Genomic DNA, 27,343 nt, shown 5'->3' with positions numbered 1-27,343 from the left:
CAAATAAACTCTCTGCGCCCATTCTTTGGAGTGATATTTTCTCTCCAGCTAAGACTCCCCTCCTCCATTGTGACATTCAGAACAAAATTGAACACACACCTTTTAATCTCCCTCTCTCTCCTTCCCCCTCTGGTCCACTCCCCACCCCAATAGTCCAATGCCTTCCTCAGTGAGGCATTACTAATCAGTTGACACTTTCTTTGTCCTATCTCTTAACATCCCCATTCGTTTACTCTGTAAAGTGCCCTGTATCGCTGCCTCTCGGGACAGATCTGCACTACGATATACAAATCCCATCATAAAATGCATGTAGAAATGACATCCTTGTGTCTCTGTTTTTAGATTTGTTATAGTGTTGGCTGAATCTTATGAACAAAGCCTTGAGACTTTCCATCTGTACAGATGACTTTGGGGTAGGCAAAAGATATACAGACTCCAGCGACAGGGCAGCTCTTAAGAGGCAGCTAACCCTTTAGATATGTCTCATAGCTTACCTTGACATTGCTTCACAGAATGCGCAAGGCCCATTACGGGTCCCACCAGGGATGTGAACAGAAGGCTTAGTGGTTTGGATCCACATCCAGTGATATGCAGACTTTTGTTCTATTTTTGGTCATGAGGTCAGAGGATAATTTGAGCATCATTCTCTAAAGCACTAGGTAAGAAGACCATAGAGTATTGACTTGCGCGATGCACTGGCCGCCAGTCAGAGGATCTCTCATACAAGACATCCATCAGGACAATCGCAGATGCACCTGTAGCTCCCACAACTGCACAGAATGTATCGGAGAAGGAGAAGCTGGGACACAGTAAGGAATCTCCAAATCCTTCAGTCATCCCCCAGGCGTCATTGAGAGGTAGCCTCAGGCGCACATTCACCCCTTTCTTCACAGTTAGGATATTTATAACTGTTATAACCTGCATTCCCTAGAGAACAAGTGGTTTAATATCTGCCATCAGAGAAAATCAACAACTGGCTGTCTAAAGTAACACCAAATCCAAGTGTGTTGCTCAGGACAATCCATTTGGTTTAATCATTACTATTTCTTTCTTTATTGATCCATATTTTTATTCACTTCACCTTTACCTGTATTTTGGATCTGTTGTTCGCCGACAAGCAGGATCTTTCTCGAAACTGGCCTTCTCTCACTGACAAAGTTCTTGCCTTTGCCCCCTCAAGAGAACTAAGCTCAGTGGCTGGTGGGGAAGCAACGATTTCCCTGCAGACTGACCATTGCCCTCTCCCCCTCAAGACTATGATCAGGGTCTCAGGGGGAGGGAAAGGCCTCTGCAGAGCTCGATCTTGCCCTTTCCCCAACATCACTACGCTCGTAGTCTTATAGGGTGGGGAAGGCCTCCTTAGAGATTTGATCTTGCATTCTCCCCTCAGGAGGTCTACACTCTGAGTCTTGAAAGGGAGAGAAAACGGCTCTTCAGAGACATGATCTTGCCCTCTTCACCTCTGGGGTGCAACGGTCAGGGACTGATAGGAGGGAAATTCCTTCCTAGAGACTTGATTTTGCCCTCTCCCCTCTGGACGTCTACACTCAGTGTCTGACAGGGAGGGAAAGGGCTACTCAGAGACCTGATTGTGCCCTCCTCTGTGGGATGTTTTAACCCACTCTGCTCTGCGGCATCACTGTGTGCTGGTGCACCAGAATCATAAAAATGGCAGCGAAAACCCCATGTGCGCCAAAACCTAAGGAAATTGCGCTCTACCAATCCCAAAAAGATGGCTGCCAAATCTACCATGCATGTTGTCAGTGGTGGAATGGTGACCGCACTTCTGAAACATGTCATTGGGATGAGCACAGATGAAAAGTAGTGCTTGCTGAAAGAAATCCAAAATCTTGCAGTTAAATCTGTTTTTGGTTGCTGAAAATACGAAATGCTGGTCCTAAACACCTGCAAACATCCAATCTTCTTGTGGGGTGTCACATTTTACTGAAGTCAAGAAAGCATTGTGGAATTGCAATATCCTGGAAAGCTGAATTGGTCACAAAAACATCCACAGCCAGTTTGCCTGTCTGGGAAAGCTGTCGAAATCTGGGCGCAGTACCAGCAGCTGCCTGAAAAACTATTTCAAAAGCCTGTTTTAAAACTGTAAACTTATACCATTAACATCTAATGTCTAAAATCTAAGTGACCTGTTATCAAGAGTAACCTAGGTTGTTACTATTTAAACTTCAAGGTTTAGTGTCTGGAATCAGTGTTCTAGATGTTTGTTTTAAAATTGCAAGTTTATTTTCAACAAAGAAAAATGTAACAAAGTGACTTTTAAAGAAAGCCTGATTGAAGTCAAAATTACAAAACAACTTCCCCCACTGGGTAAGGCACCTCCCTTCTGCTCTCTGGGCCAGGAACTCACATTCAGGTGTAGCTTGTGAGGGGAGGGGCACTGGGGCTGCTCTGGGAAGAGCACAATCGGCTTCCTCCCAGGCATGGAGATGCTAATCAGGAAGAATTGTGAAGGGCCTCTGCCAGAAGGAAGTGGGCGGAGATTGCTACTGAAGCTGCAAGAAGGAAAAGGAGGCGGGGACAGACAATTTTGTTGATTCACAGTGGACAAAAAGCAGATTTCTAATAAGACTGATAATTTACTGTGGACAATTGTAAAAAAATAAGAGGAGCCAGAACTCTGTGCTATGTTCTGGGACATGACTGTAGAAATTGTGGTTTTATATCTATTGTATTGATGTCAGAAGCATGAACCTTCACACACTTATGCCCATATACAATGTACACATGTGTACCAATTTTGGACAAACTAGATATAGTGTCCTGGACAAAAAGTGTGAAATTCTGTCAAATCCAGACCCAATATCCTACAGAGATGGGGCTTGGAAGAGCATTTGCTCCACAAAATATGTGAACTAGACATGTTATTGTTATAAAGTTTGTAAAAATAGTAGATTTCATGTTCAAAACACAATGGGAAGATTCCCTGACTCATAAACCCACATCACCATAATGACACACTGTTTTCTCCTCCAATCAAGGGGGGGATTCTAGCCTACATCCAACCAAGGGAGCATGCTTAGGATGATTCAGCATACACACCCCTTTATCAAATGCATAAATAGAGACAGCTGAGGACTTAGAAAGACATACACATTCACCCACCAACCGATTTCTGGCAGAGCACTTTGCAAGAGAACTATCCATATTCCAGACTCCAGACTCCAGAAACTTGGCAAGCAGAAAGGCCCATTTCCATAGCTATACCACTCTCAGCTAGGCCTTGAAAATTCCAGAAACCAGAATTTACCCCAGACCTCTAAGGGGAACCAAAGAACAGCCTGGCTGTGCTGTGCTGCTTTCCTGCTCAGAATTATTACCAGAATCCAAAGACCCAACCCAGTAGAGCCGTGCTGTGACCAGATAGCCATAAACCAGAGCCATTGCAGATCCAGTCCAGTCCTACCGTGCGGTGACCAGAGCGCCTTGCTGATTGCAGACCAGAGCGCCTTGCTGTCCAGTCCGGTGTGCCCAGCAGAATTCCTGTGCAGAATCGTGACTGACCTGAATCCCTGACGGTTCTGTCCAAAACTATATAGTGAGTATCCTTAGTACAGGACTGTCACTAGCCATGTACTGTCCATAGTCATCCCTATCCAAACCCATCTTCTCTGATACTCAGAACTGCATTGTTAGAATATTTTTGAACTGCCTGAACTCTCTATCTCATCCCTATTATCTCCTCCTGTACTGATTAACCGACCTCTGCGCTGATATATATTTTTCTGAAGAAGGCGAGCATCTTGGCAGGCAAAAACCTGATCCAGAGATGTCCTAGACTGGTGGCTGTGCTGTGATGTAGTTTGCTTCTTCATAGTCCATCCCTAGTGTAAAGAAATCCTGTTTGTCTTTTTAAAAGCGCATCCTTGTTTTACAATTTGCCTCTATCTGAAAAAACGACCTCCACGGAAAAGGCCATAACTTCTTCAATGATCATGCTAGAAACGAAATGTAAGTGTCTGCTTGTAGCTAACATCCTAAGCCTTCCAGAGAACCCAAACCTGAATTTCGTTTGGGCAAAATCTATAACCTGTAAAATAGCTTTTCATTGCACCCGACCTCAAATTTAAGTTTTCCCATTGCTCATTACTCTCAAATCATTGCTAGTGTTTGTCTGCAACCATACAAAGTGGCTTCCATTGGAATTTCAACAATTTCAGTGATTTAAGCCCATATTTAGTGTTTTATCTCTTCCATTCAAAGCCAACTTTTAAACCATTTTGACAGTTTGCCAATCAGTTCTGTTTCTCTCTTTTGTTTGGTAGGGGGAAATTGGGATTGATATATTTGCTTGAATTCTGCATGGCTGAAACCTGTTTTCTCTCCTCCTATATCCCTACATTGCATATTGGGGGGTTTGAAGGGTGTGTAGGGGGAAAGAGTAACTGCATTGTCATTTGATGTGAACACACCCACAAAAGTATTATTGCTGTGCTACATTGTTTTTGCTCATTATTCCTCCTTATGATTAAAGAGGTTGCTTAGTGTGACATCACCCCATTGGTGACCATTGTATACCCATTAAAAATAGTGTGATTTATCTTGTGATATATATAAATAAATATTTTAACTTTGCAAACCAGCCTGATTCCTGGTTCAGTGTGACCGGGGGTGGGGTTCAAAGAGAGGGGCGTGATATAAGTGGTACATCGTTCAGAATAAAAGAACTTTTAGACACAAAGGGCCTCATTACGACCCAGGCGGTAATCGTCCGTCATTACCGCCATGGCGTAATGAGCGTTTACGCCGTGGGCCGATGGCGTAAAGAGCGCCACATTACGACCCATCGCGCACGAGCATTACGCCATGGCGGTAATGCAATTAACGCCATGGCGGAAAAGGCCCCTACCGGCATCGTAAAGCGAGCAAGGTGCACTTCCGCCACCGTAAGTAGCGGCCACCGTAAGTAGCGGCCACCGTAATTTGCGGCGGCCGTAAAAAGCAGAACCGGAAATAGCGTCATCGCGCCGGAACGGGAAACAGCCCATTGGCCATCTTTAAAAACACAATCCATTGCCATCCTACCGAACAACACCAGACCCAACCCTGACACCTGTCCCAACCTATCACCCACCCATCCAAGTACCCAAAAATGCCTAAAGCTGTGAAAAAGGCATGTGACCGCCAGCGCCAGGAGAGATTCAGCCGGGAGGAACTCTGCATGCTTACGGAGACCCTGCAAGACAACGCAGGTGTCGTTTTCTCCCCGGAAATGACCAGGACAGCGATGGGGAAGAAGAAGGCCATCTGGACCCTGGTGGCTGAGCGCGTCAGCGCGGTGGGGACCGTACCCCGCACCCCACAGCAGTGCAGGAAGCGCTGGGATGACCTACGCATACGGGTCAGAGCCGTCATCTCTGCAAACCGCAACCTTGCCCTGGGTACCGGTGGAGGGTCGGAATCCCCCCTAAAACTCCAACCGTGGGAGGAGATCTGTGCAACCACGATTGGCATGGAATCCATTGAAGGCGTCGGAGGGATGGAAAGGGGAGCTCCGACATCAGGCGATGAAGGTAGGTGCCTCAAACAAGACATGCCATAGTCACTGCAGTCCAATCATGTGTAGCACAAGGTTGCCTTAGAGTGTAAATGCAACACATATCAACACTGCCCATAGCCACATGCAAGCACCACCCTGTATACACTGCTGGCACCCGCATACCTGCATCCACATTCCACACTAAAAGGAGACAACCTGCATGGCACTGCCTGAAATCCGCCTCATCTACTGACCAGAATAATGTCAATCATTGTCATTCCAAAGTCCGCAGACCCATCAATAACGCCCTCCCTCCTTTGCTCCACCACAGGCACAGATTCACACCCAGAGGACCAGGACACCCCTGCGCCGAAGAGAGCCAAGAAGGCCATCAATAACGTCCCTGCACCCTCAACCTCAGCTGCAGTGAGGCAGACCCCACTACAAGCAGGTCCCACTGCAAGCATACCGGACGTCCCACCGGCAAGCACCCCTGTAGGCAGCAGGCCAGCAGCAGCTGCTCCACCTCCACCGACATTGCCTGCCACAGAAGGCACGGGGTCAGTGGCCAGCAGCAACATCGGTGAGACAGCTGCAACAGCTGCATGTTCAGACTCAGACATGGAGCATGAGGTCAGAAGCCCCACTGACCTACTACATTCCCCCTGTTTCTCAGACGCCAGCCCCCATGAGGATCACACACAGGGGCACACAGAGGTAGAGGAGTGGCCTTCCACCCCATGCCCTGTCCACACTCCACAGGAGGGGAGCAGCCCCTCCATCACTCCACCAGCACTGGCCATGGGCCATCAGGGCCAGCAGTCCCTCGAGGACATCACTGAACGGTAGCATCAACTGTCCACGATGCTGAATGAGCATGCCGCGGAATGTGTGGGGGCTAGGTCTACCATTGAACAGGCCACGGAGACCCTAAGGGCCGAAGTAGCATAGAGCACTGCCACCCTGAGGGATGCCATGCAGGCCATGTCCAGGGACATATGTGCGGAACTTGCCGCCTTGCGTCGTGCGCTCACTGAGCACACCCACACCCTACAGGACGTGCATGCACAGGGGCAGCCAGGGACATCCTCCACTGCTAGTTCTGCACAGAGCAGCCCCGTGCGACGTTCCGGTCGTAACCTGCGCTCCACAGCCAGGGGTGCCCCGGGGGCCGGGAGAGGGGGCTTGTAACAGCCTGTGGCCACTGTCACAGGCATCTGTTGACACCTAGAGGGGGTGTGTTGGGGTGTGCAGGGGGGAGGTGGGAGGGGGTGTGTTGGGGTGTGCAGGGGTGAGGTGAGAGAGGAGGTGTATTGGGGTGTGCAGGGGGGAGGTGGGAGGGGGTGCATTGGGGTGTGCAGGGGGGAGGTGGGAGGGGGTGTGTTGGGGTGTGCAGGGGGGACGTGGGAGGGGGTGTGTTGGGGTGTGCAGGGGGGAGGTGGGAGGGGGTGTGACACGACATTTCATAGTTTCAATACACTTTTTTCTTTCAAAAAAAGTAATGTGTGGACATTTTCATTGCGTATGTGTGCTTTATTGGTGTACAGTCCACAGTGTGCATGTCCCAGAGACACACAGTGCCCCAAGTGCAGTCTCCATGTGATAAACACCAGCCGTGTGTGCTAGAAGCAGTGGTCGATGATACTTTGGCGCATTGCACGGCCCTCCTGTGCATCGCCTCCTCCATGGGGTGCCGCCCCATCTGCACCCTCCTCATCCTCATCGTCAGGTGGTTGCAGTTCTGCGTCAGGGGGCAGGGGCACATTCCGTCTGACGCACATATTGTGTAGCATGACACATGCCATGACGATCTTTGCCACCTTCTCATGGCCATACAGGAGTGCCCCACCAGACCTGCTGAGGCTTCGGAACCGTGCCTTCAATAGGCCGAATGTCTGCTCTATGACCACACGAGTACGTGTATGTACACGGTTGAAGTCCTCCTCGTGCTGGTTCTGCGGGTTCCGGACTGGTGTAAGGAGCCACCTCCTCAGGGGATAGCCTGCATCACCTGTATGTAGGCGAGAATGTATGTGTCAGTCATGTTGTCTGATCAGGAACATGATGTTCCACCATGGCTCACATCCAACTGTTACTTTGGCTCACTTCTACATGCACTGATTGATTCACACAATGCAACCAGTATATGCTCATGGCTCCCATGGCCTGTTTTGCATGCCATCACCCAATGTATGCAGAGGGGTTGTGTGCATTGTGAGTGCCCATCCTCTGTCTCCGTTCTCTGTGTTACTCACAGCCAGGTGGAGTATGCATCACCCCCCCCCCCTTTCTGCCAGGTGGAGTATGCATCACCCCCCCCTTTCTGCCAGGTGGAGTATGCATCACCCCCCCCCTTTCTGCCAGGTGGAGTATGCATCACCCCCCCCCCTTTCTGCCAGGTGGAGTATGCATCGGTACGTCATTCACCTGCCCACTTCCATGACATTGGACTCACCGAGTAGCCAGGATCTTGGGCCTGCATGTCGCTCCATGTAGCGTGGTATTGTGGAGTTCCTCAGGACCATAGAATCATGGGTTGATCCGGGGAATCGGGCACAACAATGTGTGATGATTTTGTTGGAGTCACAGACCATTTGCACGTTGATTGAGTGGAACTGTTTCCGGTTGCGGTACGGTACCTCCATGGCACGTGGAACCACCAATTCCACATGGGTGCAGTCGATGGCACCAATGCAACCGGGTATGCCGGCTAGTGCATGGAAACCCACTTTGGTGTTTGCAATCTCCTGGGCAGTCCGTGGTAATGAGATGTGGTCGTCTGTGTGCTTCAGGAGGGCATCGAGCACTTGGATGAGTGTTCGTGAGAATAATGGTTGTGAAATGCCATGCAGGTGCCCCACTGTGTGCTGGTAGGTGCCTGTGGCCAGGAAGTGGAGTACAGACACTACCTTCAGTAGGGGGGGGTGGCGGTTGGACTTTCTATCATGCTGACGATGTCGTTGTGTGTCATGTCTACGATGGCGGTGATGGTGTCCCGGTCCAAACGGTACAGGGTGTGGATCTGCTCAACAGTGAGGTTGAATGGATTGGCTCTGATGCGTGGGATTGGGGGCTGCCTGCGTGGTGGCACTGGCTGTGCTGGTGGGGCTTTCTGGGCCTGCCTTGCCCTCCTTCTCCTCCTGCGTCTCCTCTGTGCTGCCTGTTGTTGTTGTTGCTGTTGTAGCACATGCATTGCTATCAGGTGCTCCAGCGCCAACATTGCTAGTCGTTTTGGCATCATTGTGGAGTGTGACTGGGTGTGGGAAGGGGTGGGGTGTGCTCTTTTTGTACTTCCCTGAGTCTGTATTGCCTTCACCTGTGCTGTTTCTGTGCACCTGTGGCAGCTGCATTCACTTAACATGGCCCTTTACGGTTGGTTCGCGATGGCGTTATTTGCACCATGGCGGTAAGGTACTTAACGGGCTGGGTGATGGCGTTAGGTGCATGTCCGCTTGGGTCGGCATTTGCGTACCTTTCTGCCATGGCACTAAGTACGGTGTGGGCGGTCGCGTGCGCGCACCCTTAGCGCAGTTAGCGGCAGCGTTAACTACGATGCCGCTAATGGCATCGTAGTTAACGGTCACGGGTCATGATCGGACCTGGCGGAAAACGATGGCGGTAACCATTTACCGCCATCGTTTTTCACTTAGCGCCAGGGTCGTAATGAGGCCCAAATACATTAAAAAGGGTTTCAGTTGTGCATTCCACGCTAGGCATTGACTTAGGTGAAGTGCCGGATTGAAATCACTTACAAGATTGGGGGCTCGTCACGAGAATTCTGAATTAGACATACCACTTGTGACAGTCTAATACAGCGTGCTAACTGAGGAGGTACATAAAGCCTGTTGGGCTACCACACTGTGCTACACTGTGAAAAGCACCTTTCAATAGGAACACTCTAAGGAATTTGGTCTGTTTGCAAAAATAAAATAACTTCTGTAAATCAGAAAGGAAATTAATATTTCCAGAATGGCGAACCTAATAGAAATTAATATGGCAAGGGAACACCTACTGCACACATTATTTGTCAGGGGTGAATGGACAGAACAGGATCAGAATGTTTGGTTGCAGGAAATTAAAGAACAGGCCACTGCCACAGGATTAGACACATGGCAGGATCAGGGTCCATTACACATGGCACTGAGTGAACGGTACATGGCCCCTAAGGTAAAGGAAGAACAGAGTAAAATTGCCAGAATAGCGGCACATCTGTACCTCCATATTGGAGCAATACAGGAAAAATATGCCGAAAACCTAGATCTGGCAAATAGGTGTGTACAATCACTAGAAAAAGCCCAAACTGATCTTTACTCTGCAGAGCAAAGGCTGCAAAAGAGCCTAGAATCAGAAAATGAAACCAGGCAGTACCTGATCAAAATAAAAGGAGAACTGAATATCCTGCAGCAGGAGAAGGCAGAGCAGGATACCAAAGTACTGGCGCTGCAGAAAGAGTGCCAAGAAAGTTTGGACTCCCTACTACGGAGCCAACAAAAGCTGGAGCAGCAACTGAACTACAATAGAGTATGTGCAGAGCAGATATTCACCCTGCAAATCTGCCTAGACCAAGAAAAAGAAGAAAATAATAAATTAATTCTCAAAGGCCTTGACACCCAGACAGAATTTGAGTAAGAGCGCCAGAAAGCTGGTGCAATTTAAAAACAGAGGGATGACCCGGCTGCACAGAGGCATACTTTCATTCAGGGAAGGGTCACCTTAGGCCAGGAGGTCAGTTATTTAAAAGCCAAAATGGAAGATAATCACCTGGCCCTTCAGGGACTGGGTGAACTCTGAAAAGACCACGAAAAACTGTTAGAGCACACCAGGAGTGTGGAAGATGCTCTAGCAAAGAAGGACCAGGCCAGTAAGGACAGGACTCAGGAGGTAACCCTCCTGCAGCAAAAATTGGCCCAGTACTCCAAAACAACACAGGAAGCACAGAGAGACAATGAGGCTCTCTGTGAGAAAAATGACAGGCTCCACAGACAGGTAGCTACGCAGGAACAACTAATAGACACTAGTAAGGCATTGATAGAAGAGCAAAAGGGCCAGATTCTTGAATGGCAACAGGGAGTAGGGCATGATAGAGATGAGGTCCGCTGGGAGAGGGAAACACCTGAGCATAACCTCAGGAACCCGGGTACCATAGACTTTCATCTCTTCAACTCCATGGACTCTGCCACACCCATGTCCACTGGCGCACATGAGCCAAGTGCCACGGGGATGGCAGACTTCAATCCAATGAGGAATATGGGGCTCATAGATCAGCACCTCCCAGGAATGGATGGGCGGGTATCTGTGTATGGGTTCCCAAGTGCTAGGGCCATCTTCTCTGATCAGGGAGACTCCAATGAGGGGAGGGTCAGAGAAATGGATCCTCAAAAATATAACTTACCCAGAGACCAGATGGTAAAGTTTGGTGGGGAACTCCATGAATTTAGGCCCACTAATGGCATCCTGAAAACCTCTCCCCAGCTAGGACAGGGGGTGGGGGGGTACTCATCCAATCCTGGGAGCAAGAAAGAATCAGAAAACTCTTCTGAGCACCACAGGACTCAAGAAACTAGGCCCCCACATTCTGCCAGCCTTTCCCTAGCTCACAGAATCCGGGAGAGCCTAGAAGACCAGACAGGCACCTCTGGTAGCAGTGCCTCTGAGTCAGAGGATGAGTGCACCAGGGTCACCCGAACTAAAAAAGCCAACAAGGTCAAGAGGGCCTTGATTAAGGATCCCCTAAAACAAATCAAAGCCATTAGGAGCGTCATCACGCCCTATCATAAGAATGCGAAATATTTGGTTTGTGAGCACCTTGAGCTGTTTGAACAAATTATGGTCACTTTCCATTTGAAGGACAGCCAAAGCTGTATGTAAAGTGGACATTTTCTCTCGAGTATTCCAGCTTCTTTTCGGGGCGGGAGGATCAGAATCATTCCAGGTGGTGCACCTATAGGGCGGCCATCTTGAAACATTTTTCTATTCACAGGAATCCTCAGAAGGCTCGCAAGGCAGCCTACAACTTGCAATGTGGGGAAGATCAGGCCCCACAAGAATTTGTTCAAGAGTTAAAACATGCCTTTGCGCAGACCACTAGAAGGGTGTGCACTGACAGCAAAGAGTTTGTAAATACTTTCTTCCACGCTCTCCCCAAGTATATCATGACCCAGCTAGTGAGGGACTTTCATGAGAAAAGATCACTAGACTGGGTCATTGAACAAGCCACTCACATTTATGAGGTGCAAACGCCAGTGGAAAATAAAATTATCCAAAAAGCCCCATAACAACCAACACCCCTGCTGCTGCTAAAGTGACGGAGGTGAAGGTTGCCCCCATTTTAGATTTAGAGATGGTGGGGTCTAAAAAGCTGCACGCACAGGATCAAAACAACCCCAAACCCAGGAGGCCCTCAGGCCATTCACAAACAGGAAGCCAGGGAGGCAACCCCACAAATGGGACCCCTAACTCCACTGACTACATCAGCCCCCGCTACAAGGGGAATAGACCCATCCTGGGTTATGTGTGCACTCCTCCAGCCCAAGGGGGAGGGCGTCCAACCAGACAGCAGCTAACCCAGGGAACTTCCCAAAACAATCCATCCTTCTTTCCCCAATTTCCTGAGCCCAGACAGCCCAATCCGGGAGAGGGGAGGCTAAGGGTGGAGGGGTACCCAAATTTTCCTAACCTGGGGTATTTTGGGAGAAGGGATAGCTAACCTTCCCGGGATCAGCACAGTGGAGACATGAGGCCCCCGTACCAGCCAGAGCGGGTGTCCCAACTAGAGCGCCAGGTCCAGAACATGGCACAGGATCAGGGTCGCATGCTGAGGTCTCAACAGAACCCTCAGATGAGCATGGCGGCACAGAATGCCTCAAATCCAGGACCTGGTGCTCCAGAGCAATGACGGGGAAGAACCCCAAAAACCCACCGGTTCCCAGGGACGAGGCACAAGGCGAAGGGCGTGCAAACCCTTGGAGGAAGCTTCCTTCCCCACTTGTAGAAAGCCCCTGGAAACCCAAGAACCGATACCAAAATCTCCTGCACCCGAAAGTCTGCCACCCAAGGAGCCAAGGAGCAGAGGGGGGGGTAGGTGAAATAAAGAGCCCAAAAAGACCCATTTTGACAAGGAGGTAAAAGTCTTCCAGAGAATCCTGGGAATAGGAGCTTCTCCTTCAGAGATGGGGGAACTCCTCCCAAAGAAGAATGGGTCCCAAAGGAATCAAATCCAGACTGGGTAGATGTGGGGACTGAGTTAGCACCACCCATCATCAATCCCCAAAATCACCAGCATGAAAATCCCCTGGTTCAAAACCATCCTGGTGACTACCTCCAAAAAGGGGGGGGTGCCCAGAATCAGAACCAGGGGAACCCAAATCTTCCCCCATATCTAGCTGTCACCTTTTTCTTTCAGATTCCCAAGACACCAAACAGAATCCTGCCCAAATCACCTTCCTATCAGTCTCCAAAACCAAGAAACGAACCCACCAGAAATGTACATTATCTTTGCCCCCTTGAGGAGAAGGAGGGAAGATTCTATGCCCCAGTCCGAATACAGGGGCAATGTACAATTTTGGCACTGGTGGACACTGGATCCCAAGCGACCCTTCTGTCAAAAAGGGCCTTTGATCAACTGAATTCGGGAAGGGGGGAGAAATACCAAATTCCTCTCACCCCTCTTCCTGGACAACTTCAGAACTTCAATGGGAAGGAAATTCCTGTCAAGGGACTGCAGATTTGGACATTAAAATTGGGCGACACAAGGTGAAGCACCCGGTCATAGTTGTGACTCCAGAGGGCACCCCTTGTTTACAAGGGAATGACATCCTGCGAAGGTTGTCACCCCTTATAGATTGTGTAAACAAGGTCTTCTGGACCCAGACTAGCCGACCAATAAAATTGAAACAGAGTGTCAACCATGTTAGTTTAAACGGCACATGCCATATGGTTGAACAAAAACCTGACCAAATAGAATTTCACTTCCAGAATAATCAAATCCCAGACGTGTCAGTAATTGCAGTAGGACAACAAACTGGTGATGGGGGGTCCTCTCTATTTCTGAAAATCAACCTTCCTGCCAGTCTAAGGTGGCATTCCACACTGGAAGGAAACACTCTGAAATTATTTATAAATTCACGATCAGAAAATCCCACTCCTATAGTCCAGAAAGATGAGGAATCAGCTCAAAGCCTGGCTGATATTCAGAAAATTAGAGAGCAGTTGTTCATCCCTACTCAGTTAAATGAAGGGAAGGACTCTGTTCTCGCCCGAGTGTGTGTGAACAAAGGTAAGAGCTCCATCAGTGAAGCCATGTTCCGCAAACTCCCAAAATATCCAGCCATTCCCCCCTTTAAACTGATAGACAAATGGGAAATGGACCTGGAAACACCCAATTCCAAACATCTACTGCCTAGCAGGTGTATGCTCAAAATTTCCATAGGCAACAAGAGCTTAAGCCATAATTGTTGGGTCGTGCGAGATGTCCCTGCCGCATTTTACTTAGGCAGTGACATTCTCAATCGCTTTGCCATTAGTTTGGACCTAATAAACTTCAAAGCTTGGTCCTGATTAGTGGGTAATCCCATGGGCTTTGATGACCCAGAGAAAGCATTTAGGTCAGCTCAACTGCTGCCTTATGCAGTTGAAATTCAGATTGGAGAGGAAGTCACCATCCCAGAAAGGACCCGGCAATTCTCCCTGGAAGTGAAAGTTAAAAGAGGACAGAAATTGAAAAACCCTGACGCCTATATTCATCTTAATGCTCATTTCCAACAGCAAGGGTTGTGGATAAACCCAACACCACTAGTCAACATAGAACATGACACCATTCCAATTGAGGTGGAAAACAGCGACTTAAAGAGTATCACTCTGGCCGCAGGCACCATTATTGGAATGGCGGTTGATGACTGACTTTTTTCCATAGATTTAGGTAATGAACTGTTAGGACTAATCCCCAAGGCCTGTTTTGACAGTGATAGCAACGATGACACAACACCAGACAGGATCTTCACCCAGCATGGGGGGAATTTCCTGGTGTACACTTCCTGCCCTTATGGTAAGGAAGATGTGACCTGTGACTTCAGGAGGGATGAGGTGATATTCGAAGTCCGTGAGGACTGCCTTCCCCACCTGAAGCCACCAGTCCAAATCAACACTTTGAGCAGGTACTTCTCCACCCAGCTGGATGAGGCCGCTGAGATAGCCAAACCGGAAGTCCTTCCAGGCTTCAGGCAGATGGTTAAAGAGAGAGTCAACCTAGCTGATGCCTGTGAGGCTCTGGAGCAAAAGCAAAAATTGAGCCAAGTTTTCTTAGATTTTCAAGATCTCTTTGCGGTGGACTCATATGACTGTGGTCGCACCGACATCCACACAACAACAATTCCCACGGACGCTGGCATGACTCCAGTGTTTGTGAAGCAATATCGCTTGCCTCTTGCATCAATGGAGTCCCTTACTGAAATAATTAAGAACCTTGAGTCCCGTGGGATAATTTGTTCAGTCCACAGCACCTTCAATAATCCAGTGCTGGGGATTTTGAAGCCAAACGGCCAGTGGAGACTCTGCGCTGACCTAAGGGAGCTCACCAAACGGGTCCATACTTCCCGATGGCCTTTTCCCTACATTGGCCAAGGGCTGGCCCAGATCCAGGGGTCATAGGTATTCACTGCAATAGACCTGACCAATGGGTACTGGACTGTACCTGTCAGTAGGGAGGACCAATACAAGCTGGCTTTTACCTTCGGGGGGCAGCAGTACACCTGGACCCGGACTCCCTTCGGATACATCAACTCTGGCAATGAATTTAACATTTTTCTACACAAGGCCATGCCCGACCTAGGTGAAAGGGGTAACCTGGCCTATGTAGATGATGTTTTAGTCAAAAGCTCAACTGTGGAGGAACACATAGCGTAGATCCTTTATGTTCTGACACAGTTGAGGGCTGCCCGAGCAAAACTCTCCTTTCAAGAGGCACAGTGGTGCAGAACCTGTGTCAATTTCTTGGGCCATGACATTACTCCTCAGGGTCTCTGTCCTCAGGAAAAGAAAGTGGAAGCACTTCAGAAATTAAAAGACCCCACAACTCTGCGGGAACTAAGGAGCCTCCTTGGACTAACTAATTATAGCAGAAAGTTCATTGAGGACTACGCAGAGATCACAAGACCCCTGATCCATCTTTTGAAGGGGGGGTCAAGTTGGAGTGGGGTCCAGAACAAGCCGAGGCAGTAAGACAACTCAAAGGAAGCCTCTCACAAGCACATTGCCTAACTTACGTTGTCAAAAACAAGGAGTTCTTCTTGAAGACAGGGTTCTCAAATACATGCTTGACTGCAGTATTATATCAAAAGAATGACAAGGTCACTAAAGTAATCTCCTATGCGAGTAAGACTTTATCCTCTGTGGAGGAAAAATTCAATGATTGTGAGAAGGCACTCCTGGCAATGGTGTGGGCATTGAAGAATTACCGCCCATTTATCCAGGGGGAACACATCATAGTGGAGACTCCACACCAGCCTCTGCAATATCTCCAAAGTGACAGAATCTGAGTCGGAAATGTGAGTAATTCCTGAATTACTTCCTGGATTCTGTCAATGCAAGGCTTTCCTGTGGAGGTCAGATATGGTCAAAACAAGAAGAGTCCCCTCGCGCAAGGTCTGACTGACTTGCATGATTTTGGCGAGAGAAAACTGTCTTGAGGACGAAAGTCTTAAAATCAAGGACAACATGGAGGCATACCTTAATTCCCCACACAAAGTCTTTGAAGAAGACCAGTGTGAGGGAATGCCCGCTGTCTATGTGGATGGGTGCTCTTGCCATGTTGACAACAACGGGGAAAAGAACTTGTGGCCGGCGAAGGGAATACATGGGTGAATGATGCCCCAGAACCCTCCGCTGGATACAAAATTGGTCTCCGAAGTCGTCAACTGGCAGAGTTGATGGCTGTGCATCAAGCCATCCTCACTGCTGTCCAACACACACTCCACGAACTGGTCATAATCATAGATTCGGATTATGTACGGAACGAGTTTGTGGAGCACCTGGTTAACTGGAAAACCAGAGGCATGCTATGTGCTAATAACAAACCATTGAAACATGGGATTTTAATCCAAAATATTGATGATCTGGTCACCTCGAATGGGATGACCATCTACTGGAAAAAGATCAAGGGTCATTCTAAAGTAGAGGGACCAGACAAAACACGAAATTACCTAGCTGATCAGCTGGCCAAAACCGGAGCCATCCAAGGGGATCTACTTGAGATTGAATCCCTCTTGGGGGAAATCCAGGTCACTGGTATCACTAGGTCCCAGACAAATGCTCACAATGAACTCTCAACTGCACAATGGAGTAAGTAGACCCCAGATGCTTATTTGATTACGGCTCAAAAAGGAGATCCAATAATTGTAAGTTTTATCAACACATTGAGGACCCTGAGAACTTTCCCCCCACGGATACCGATTACATTGGGAAAGAGGACCTCAGAGTGTTGATGAAATGTCCAAAAATGTTCCGAATCCAAGATGGTTTGTTGGTGAGGAGATCCCTAGCTGGCCATGATCAGTGGGTGGTCCCTACCTCATTCCGAAGCCTGATGCTAAGTCATGCCCATGATGCGGCCACAGCCGGTCATAGGGGGTTTCATACAACACTTGAAATCTTAAGAAAAGTTGCATATGGCCACACATGGGGCACAACCGCGACCAATACTTGAATGGGTGTCTTCTGTGTGCACAATTTCAGCCAACATCCCACACACACCGTGCGCCTCTCCAAAAGAGGGGGATAACACTGCCTTGGTCAGATTTACAAGTCGATTTTCGGGCCCGTGATTCGCTCATCTAGGGGGAACAAGTACATGTTGACCGTGACATGCTAGTTCACTAAATGGGTGGAATGTCTCCCGGCCCCAAATTGCAAGGCAGAAACAGCAGCTGCCCTGATGATCAACCACATCTTCTCGCGTTTTAGACTACCCCGAAGGATCGAGATAGACCGAGGTAGCCACTTCACTAGCGAAGAAATGACAAAGATGTGGGAGACACTTGGGGTCAAAAGGAACCTACACATTGCCTACCGGCTAGCCTCTAGTAGTGGAGCTGAGAGATACAACAAGACAATTGAGAGCATATTAAAAAAGTTTGTGACAGATTCTGGGCCAAGTTGGGACATTCGATTACCTCTTGTCCTAATGGCCATCAGATCTACCCCTTCTTCTGCAACAAAAATGTTACAGTTTGAGCTGATGACTGGATGAAGGATGGTGCTTCCCCAGCATCTGCGCTACAGAAACCAAGAACAGACCTTGATAAATGCCTCCACAATTCATGAGTATGTTGAAAATCTGAGAAAACACCTTCAACATGCTTTTGCCTATGCTCAGCGAAATCTAGAAATATCTGCAGACAGTATGAAGACCCACTATGACCTCAAAACAACTAAAAAAGAATACCAAGTAGGAGACCGGGTCTCCTTGTACAATTTCCAAAGGAACCAGGCCAAACAGCGCAAATTTCTGCCTAGCTGGCGGAGACCTTTTGAAATTGCAGACAGGATATCACCAGTCGCCTACAAAATCCCTATCCCCAAAGGCAGTTTGGCAGAGGGGGAAGATAAGTGGGTCCACATCAATCAGCTGAAGTGTTGACATCCTAGGCACACTCTGCAGCAACTAGAGGATTCATCTGGAAACCCAGAGGGGGGCATTCCAGCTCCCTAGAAAATTCTGATTGTAAAAACCATTCCATCTGCTATAATTAGTAATAAGTATAAGCGGTTAGGATTGTCACGTATCTATCAAATGTATGCGTCTGCCCCACTGCATGAATAGTGGTGGGGAAATGTCTACAAATATGCTCTATTTTGTCATCCTAGGACTGAAACCATGGATCCCAAGCCCAAGGAGGGCCACTCGAGGACCAGGAGGAAAGACGAAAGGGGCCCGGGGTATCACTCCATGCACTTCCATCTGGAACCGGCGAGGAGAACCTGTCGATCCACCGCTGATGGGAGGAGCAGACACATTTTTTCCACTTGGGCTGAAAAGAAAACTGAACATCCCAATCTCCCGACTTCCCCTTGACGGGCGGTCAAAAGTCAAGTCGCGAGGTGGGGCTTTGTGGGATGTTTTAACCCACTCAGCTCTGCCCTGCGGCATCACTGTGTGCTGGTGGCACCAGAATCATCAAAATGGCCGAGAAAACCCCATGCGCATCATAACATAAGGAAATTGCGCTCTACCAGCACAAAAACTTGGCTGCCAAATCTACCATGCATGTTGTCAGTGGTGGAATGGTGACTGCACTTTTGAAACATGTCATTGGGCTGAGCACAGATGAAAAGCAGTGCTTGCTGAAAGAAATCCGAAATCTTGCAGTTAAATCTCTTTTTGGTTGCTGAAAATACAAAATGCTCGTCCTAAACACCCGCAAACATCAAATCTTCTTGCGGGGTGTCACATTTTACTGAAGTCAAGAAAGCATTGTGGAATTGCAATATCCTGGAAAGCTGAATTGGTCACAAAAACACCCACAGCCAGTTTGCAGGCCTGGCAAAGCTGTCAAAATCTGGGCGCAGTACCAGCGGCTGCCTGAAGAACTATTTCAAAAGCCTGTTTTAAAACTGTAAACTTGTACCATTAAGATTTAATGTCTAAAATCTAAGTGTCCTGTTATCAAGAGTAACTTAGGTTGTTACTATTTAAACTTCATGGTTTAGAGTCTGGAATCAGTGTTCTAGATGTTTGTTTTAAAATTGCAGGTTTATTTTCAACAAAGAAAAATCTAACAAAGTGACTTTTAAAGTAAGCCTGATTCAAGCCAAAACTACAAAACAACTTCCCCCACTGGGCAAGGCACCCCCCTTCTGCTCTCTGGGCCAGGAATTCACATTCAGGTGTTGATTAAGAGGGGAGGGGCACTGGGCCTGCTCTGGGAAGAGCACAGTAGGCTTCATCCCAGGCATGGAGATGCTACTCAGAAAGGATTGTGAAGGGCCTCTGCCAGAAGGAAGTGGGTGGAGATTGCTGCTGAAGCTGCAAGAAGAAAAAGGAGGCGGGGACAGACGATTGTGTTGATTCACAATGGACAAAAAGCATATTTCTAATAAGACTGATAATTTACTGTGGACAATTGTAAAACATATATAAACCCCGGACTTCTGAACCTACATTTTTGCTGAACATTTTAAGAGGAGCCAGAACTCTGTGCTATGTTCTTGGACATAACTGTAGAAAGTGTGGCTTTATAGAAATTTATTGATGTCAGAAGCATGAAACTTCACACACGTATGCCCAAATACAATGCGCACACGTGTACCAATTTTGGACAAACTAGATATGGTGTCCTGGACAAAAAGTGCGAAATTCTGTCAAATCCAGACCCAAGATCCTACAGAGACGGGGCTTGGAAGAGCATTTGCTCCACACAATATGTGATCTAGACATGTTATTGTTATAAAGTTTGTAAAATTGTAAACATGTAGTATATGAGAAGTAGATGTCATGTTCAAAACACAAGGAGAGGATTCCCTGACTCATAAAACCACATCATCATCATGACACACTGTTTTCTCCTCCAATCAAGGGGGGGGTGAGATTCTAGCCTATAGCCAACCAAGGGGGCGCACTTAGGATGATTCAGCATACACACCCCTTTATCAAATGCATAAATAGAGACAGCGGAGGACTTAGAAAGACATACACATTCATCCACCAACCGATTTCTGGCGGTGCACTTTGCAAGAGAACTATCCATATTCCAGACTCCAGACTCCAGAAACTTGACAAGCAGAAAGGCCCATTTCCATAGCTGAACCACTCTCAGCTAGGCCTTGAAAATTCCTGAAACCAGAATTTACCCCAGACCTCTAAGGGGAACCAAAGAACAGCCTGGCTGTGCTGTGCTGCTTTGCTGCTCAGAATGATTGCCAGAATCCAAAGACCCAACCCAGTAGAGCCGTGCTGTGACCAGATAGCTGTGAACCAGAGCCATTGCAGATCCAGTCCAGTCCTACCGTGCGGTGTGCAGAGCGCCTTGCTGATTGCAGACCAGAGCACCTTGCTATCCAGTCTGGTGTGCCCAGCAGAATTCCTGTCCAGAATCTTGACCGAGCTGAATCCCTGACGATCTTCTCTGATACTCAGAACTGCACTGTTAGAATTTTTGTTGACCTGCCTGCACTCTCTATCTCATCCCTATTATCTCCTCATGTGCTGATAGTGTTAAACCAACCTCTGCGCTGATATATATTTTTCTGAAGAAGGCGAGTGTCTTGGCAAGCAAAAACCTGATCCAGAGACGTCCTGGGCTGGTGGCTGTGCTGTTGTGTAGTTTGCTTCTTCATAGTCCATCCCTAGTGTAAAGAAATCCTGTTTGTCTTTTTAAAAGCGCATCCTTGTTTTACAATTTGCCTCTATCTGAAAAAACGACCTCCACGAAAACGGGCATAACTTCTTCAATTGTCATGCTAGAAACTAAATTTAAGTGTCTGCTTGTAGCTAACATCCCAAGGCTTCCAGAGAACCCAACAATGCATCTCAAATCCTCATAACTGTCCCGCAATCACAATTACCACACACCGAAAAGTGTGCACAAATTTTCATTTGGGCAAAATCTATAACGTGTAAAATAGCTTTTCATTGCACCCAACCTCAAATTTAAGTTTTGCCATTGCTCATTACTCTCAAATCATTGCTAGTGTTTGTCTGCAACCATACACAGCGGCTCCCATTAGAATTTCAATAATTTCAGTGATTTAAGCCCATATTTAGTGTTTTACATCTTCCATTCAAAGCCAACTTTTAAACCATTTTGACAGTTTGCCAATCAGTTTTGTTTCTCTCTTGTGTTTGCTGGGGGGAAATTGGGATTGATATATTTGCTTGAATTCTGCATTATTGAAAGCTGTTTTCTCTCCTCCTATATCCCTACATTGCATATTGGGGGGTTTGAAGGGTGTGCAGGGGGAAAGAGTAACCACATTGCCATTTGATTTGAATACACCCACAAAAGTATTAATGCTGTGCTGCATTGTTTTTGCTCATTATTCCTCCTTATGATTAATTAAAGAGATTGCTTAGTGTGACATCACCCCATTGGTGATCATTGTATACCCATTAAAAATAGTGTGATTTATATTGTGATATATAAATAAATATTTTAACTTTGCAAACCAGCCTGATTCCTGGTTCAGTGTGACTGAGGGGGTGGGGGTGGCGGGGGGGGTTTCAAAGAGAGGGGCGTGATATAAGTGGTACATTGTTCAGAATAAAATAACTTTTAGACACAAATAAATAAATAAGGGTTTGAGTTGTGCATTCCACGATAGGCATTGACTTAGGTGCAGTGCCGGATTGAAATCACTTACACCTCTCCTCAGGGGTTCTATGCCTGGGGCCTGATAGGGGGGGAATGTCCATCTTCGAGACTTGATCTTGCCCTCTACCCCTACGGAGGACTACACTCAGGGTCTGCTAGGGAGGAAAAGGCTGCTGCAGAGACTTAATCTTGCCCTCTCCACCTATGGAGGACTACGCTCACGGTTTGATAGGGAGGGAAAGCCCTTCCTAGAGACTTGATCTTGCCCTCTCCCCCAAACAGGTCTACACCCAAGATCTGACAGGGAGGGAAAGGGTTCCTCGGAGACCTGATCATGCCCTCCTCTCCTCAGGGGTACTATGCTTACGGCCTGCTAGGGAGGGAAAGGCCTCCACACATACTTGATCTTGCCCTCTCCCCCTATGGAGGAATACAGTCAGGGTCTGCTAGGGAAGGAGGGGCCTCTGCAGAGACTTGATCTTGCCCTCTGCCCTCAATAGGTCTACACTCAGGGTCTGACAGGGAGGGAACACACTCCTCAGAGACCTGATCGTTCCCTCCTCTCCTCAGGGATCCTTATGCTCGGGGCCTGATAGTGAGGGAATATCCACTCTCCTGCTGTGGAGGACTACGGACTATGCTCAGGGTCTGCTAGGGAGGGAAAGGCCTCCACAGATACTTGATCTTGCCCTCTCCCCCTATGGAGGACTATGCTCAGGGTCTGCTAGGGAGAGAAAGGCCTCAGTAGAGACTTGATCTTGCTCTCTCCTCCTATGGAGGACTACGGACTATGCTCAGGGTCTGCTAGAGAGGGAAAGGCCTCCACGGATACTTGATCTTGCCCTCTCCCCCTATGGAGGACTATGCTCAGGGTCTGCTAGGGAGAGAAAGGCCTCAGCAGAGACTTGATCTTGCTCTCTCCTCCTATGGAGGACTACGGACTATGCTCAGGGTCTGCTAGAGAGGGAAAGGCCTCCACGGATACTTGATCTTGCCCTCTCCCCCTATGGAGGACTATGCTCAGGGTCTGCTAGGGAGAGAAAGGCCTCAGCAGAGACTTGAACTTGCTCTCTCCTCCTATGGAGGACTATGGACTATGTCAGGGTCTGCTAGGGTGGGAAAGGCCTCCACAGAGACTTTATCTTGCTGTTCCCCCTATTAAGGACTACAATCAGGGTCAGCTAGGGAGGGAAAGGCCTCCACAGAGACATGATCTTGCCCTTCCCCCTCAGGACTATGGTTCAGGGTCTTATAAGGAGGCGAAGACCTCTATAGAGAGTTGATCTTGCCCTCTTTCCTCAGGAGGACTACGCTTTGGGTCTGACAGGGAGGGAAGTATCTTTACAGAAACTCCCCTCACTCATACTTTGCTTCAAGTTGACCGTTTTAAAAAAAAATGTATACTGTCTTTGCAAACTAGGCCTCTAAACAGTTATAGTTTCTCTTTTTACATCTCTGTTAGCAGACGATCTGGCTATGGACCAACTACTTCACTTGCTGCTGGCTCCTCCCCTTCATGTTCAAAGTGCACAGGTGTAGTTGAGGTTCACTTGCTGCTGGCTCCTCCCCTTCATGTTCAAAGTGCACAGGTGTAGTTGAGGTTCACTTTCTGCTGGCTCCTACCCGTAATGTTCAAAGTGCAAAAGTGTAGTTGAGGTGTTAGTAGCACTTCTTGCCTGTCTTCCTTCTCCTTCTTTTCCCACTGTTTTCCCATAGGAGGTTCTGCTTTCATGGCAAATGGCTCTCTTGGCGAACCGCAAAGACGAGCTAATGCCTACCTGACTGGACACAGAGTGTGCTGCTTTTTGTGGCTCTTTCTTTGTTAGCGAGTGTGATTCTGACAATACTGATGCAGTCCCATTTTGCAATGCACACACGGCGATTTTGCCGTCGTCCTTGTCAGTCTACACTGACGTGTGTTGCGATGCATGCTATTGCTGTATGCTATTGCTGTATGCTATTGCTGTACATGCTTCTTCATGTGCTGTTTGTTTTGGGTTCTTCCTGCATATGAGTGGATTTTCTTCGGATGTTATTACTGAGCATTCAGATTAATTATTTATTATGATGTATATGTGTGTCCAATATGATATGATATGATAGGCTACTTAATACCCAGAGGCTTCTAAGCGCAGACACAGGGTTCGGACCTGTGTTGCTCCATGTCATCTTGCTTCCAAGCCAAGCACGTTGCCTCTGAGCTATCCTATCGAGACCACTATGAGAAGTGTTTTAAAATTATAAGTTTTGTCCTAACATTATAGGACTGTAACTGTTTCATTACAATTGCACTAATGCCCATTTCAGTACTTTTCATTGCACTTTTAAAAATGTTTCTATTTTTGTGCTATTGTCAAAAGGTATTAATTGAAATGAGGAAAGGTAACTGGATATTCTATTGAGTCAATTGAGTTGATTCTATTGGCTGTTTTACTTGATCATCTGTTAACATGTTCACTAAATAGTCTATCCTTGTTCTTTCCCATGTTTGTCGCCCAATAGGTGGCTGGGTGTTCGAGTGGAGTTTGTGGGGAATTGTGTGGTTCTATTTGCTGCCCTGTTCGCTGTAATTGGCAGACAGAGTCTCAGCGCGGGGCTGGTTGGACTGTCGGTATCATACGCATTGCAGGTATGTTCACTTTCAAGGATGGGAATGACTAAACAATAACACCAATATCAAGCAGCAGATTCTAGGCTGCACTGTTTGGAGCTGCATACTCGTACATATTCTGTGGGGGAGAAGAGTCTTCGTGTTCATGTTTGTATTTGTGTTGAGTAGATATTTACTCTAAAGGTGCATCTGATCACCCTAATCAAGGCTGCTTCCAGGCGAGCCCACAGAATGGTGTCACTTCAGACACATCTGTGTCTATGCTATCACTCCTTCTTTGTTCGCATCACACTGGTGCATCACACTGGTACTAACCCCAAGCACCTTCTAAATTAAATGGGTATCAGGCATGTTAAGGTGTTTTTTTTCTCCTAATATGCCTTGTACCCTTATCATATAATTCCTGCTGTTATTAAACTACCAACACATGTTGGATGCAATTAAAGTTACTTCATTTGAAAAGGCTGGCCCACGTATCACATTGTGAAGGAGCCTGATGGAGAACCTGGACCACTGGGAATGTCTCCATTCTCTCTCGCCTGAATCCTGGGGCCCCGCATCGCACCAGTCACTGCTGCAGATAACCAGGAATTGAAGATCAGGCACGTATTTCAAACTAAAACATGGCCAAAGGGCATCAAACACTACAGTTTACATGTTTACAAAGCTACATATGGATCCAAAGTCTGCATACATAAGACCAATGTTGCACAAGGCTGCCCGCGAAGGCCCCCCGCAAGGTCGGTTTTATGCAACCCCCTTCCACTTGTTCATTTTTGGGATGGTGCCCCAACACCTTCACTCTGACTCCCACTCCACTGCTCAACACCTAGTCTGTCAAGTCGCCCCTTGTGCTACCCGACTTGCTAGACGCCGGCCACGCCCTCTCCTCGCCGCCACCCGGTACAGCTGTAACCTTCCTCTGTGCCTCTCTATTTCCTATCCCCCACTGTATATCTGTTCTGTTATCTCTGAAAAGCACTCTGTTATGCATCTGTAATATTGTACACCTCTGTAAAGGGTTTCGGGTTAAGAACCTGTATTGTTGTATAGCTCTGTAAAGAGCTCCATTGCTTCTTGAAGCTAGGTCAGTTCTCAATAAATACCATAATAATAATAATAATAATAATAATAATAATAATAATAATAATAATAATAATAAAAAACTGTGTGAAACCCCTGCACAACTCTCCCTGCCTCCACTACTTACCCGTACCAGCCACCCTGTCTCTAACGTCCGCTCTGAGGGCCAGTTTCCTGAATCTCAGCATACTGTGAGATGCACCATGTGATGCAGCAATTGTGCATCAGGCATTGGGGGCAGCAGTCTAGAGGCCACAATCACTGTACAGTTTTTGCAAAGTACTGACAAGGCTGTAGAGGAGCAGGAGAAAACCAACCACAATATGCGAGAAGAAACAGGCTGCTTTCATTCATAGATAACACCCCTGCTGTTTCATGTTAAGAACTCATTGGAACCTTGAAAATTGTAGTATGAGAAATAAAAAGGCAGATGGCTGAGGGCCAAGAGGAGGAGGGTCAGTAGCAGGAGAGAGAACACAAGACAGATGCAGCTCAAGAGAAGGGTGTGGCTATGTGGTAAGAGGCACAGGGGCCGGAGGAAGTGTGTTAGCAGGAGGTAGGGGGAGATGTGGAGGCTGCCTGAGCTGCTTATGCTGGTGCCTCCTGTCCTATGGTGGAGGGGCAGATGGGCCGCAGTCAGTCCTACAACTTTATTTCAGCGAATGCCATAAAAGTTGCATAAGATAATAAAAATACATGTTTGGAGATACACATACAGATAAAATATCGCCACGGTCTTAGAAAAATCCATACAATTGTTGTTTGTTATAATATACAGAGTCCAGCATTTCATACATCAAAATTTAGACAGTCACGCAGATTAAGTAATTTCATTTTTTTTAGAAAACTCATCCTTTTCCACCAGGCTTTTTAAGTAAAGCTGAGCATTGCATGTTGTGCCTTTACATCATTTGAATGTAAGATTAGACATCTTGCATCCTCTAATTTCCTGATTCTGTACTGGTCAAGCACTTGTGAAAACAAAAAGAAGATATCGAGGCTGAGTACCCCAAAAGGAAATACACCAAAACCAGGTTACAAAGAAAGATACACAGATCTTTATTCTATACTGAACAGTTTCAAAGGACAAAGCAACAGATAGCTTTCGGCCCTCAGTACAACACAACAAACGCCACTGCTGTTCGGTGTGCTCAGTGAGTGGGGCTGTACATTAGAATAGTCGCACCTTTTATACTATCAGAAACATGATGTTCAGCCCATCTACAACCCAATACAAGTTAATACATCACGGATCTAGGGTTCGTGCCGAGTTCATACATCTATGCATTTAGGGTTTACCATTAATACATTCACTAACAAGTCATAATAACAACAGTATGTCTTAGGATTTCTCGTAGAGCCTTCTCAAACAGTTTTATACAATGCAGTCAAACAAGTGTTCACATTTCGGTATTTGAATACATTTGCTTTGTTGGCGCAGGTAATCCTCTATACACAGGTCAATGAAGGACAAGGTCTCTGTTTATGACCCTAACATGTGGCCTGCAGGAAAGTTACATATCAGTTTGTACACAGAGGTCAAGACGGCCGTGTTACATTCGGAATGACACTGTCCACCATCTTAGAACACAGGGTGACTTTAGAGAGAGCATCTAAAATGGCAGATAGACCTAAAATGGCGGCTTACTCAGATCTAAGGTCAAGACCTTGCAACGCAGATTTCTTCATAAATGGCTTGTAAGCAGCTTGGCGTAGGCCAATATACATATATTCATATAGTATAGGAGGCACAATATGATTTCCCGTTCGGCAAACCCTCCTTTTGGCCTATGCAAAGCACTAAAACTATTTCTGGTCACTTTACGAACAACTCCATGTCTCAACATCCAT

At 47.3% G+C, this 27,343-nt stretch overlaps 1 protein-coding gene across 1 annotated transcript in view; it reads left to right on the top strand.

Annotated features, from left to right (window-relative positions):
* The window catches only part of ABCC3 (ATP binding cassette subfamily C member 3), an 804,906-nt gene that overhangs the window by 699,120 nt on the left and 78,443 nt on the right, over window positions 1–27,343 (top strand). The window contains exon 25 of the mRNA XM_069654461.1: window positions 24,301–24,427. Coding sequence (XP_069510562.1) covers window positions 24,301–24,427 — 127 coding nt within the window. The remainder of the gene's footprint in view (window positions 1–24,300; window positions 24,428–27,343) is intronic.

Source organism: Ambystoma mexicanum, chromosome 3q (assembly GCF_040938575.1).
Source record: "Ambystoma mexicanum isolate Mex_15411 chromosome 3q, UKY_AmexF1_1, whole genome shotgun sequence".
In the NCBI taxonomy this organism is placed as follows: domain Eukaryota; kingdom Metazoa; phylum Chordata; class Amphibia; order Caudata; family Ambystomatidae; genus Ambystoma; species Ambystoma mexicanum.
The sequence above is the reverse complement of the archived record's forward strand: the minus strand, read 5'-3'. Positions and strand labels throughout refer to the sequence as shown.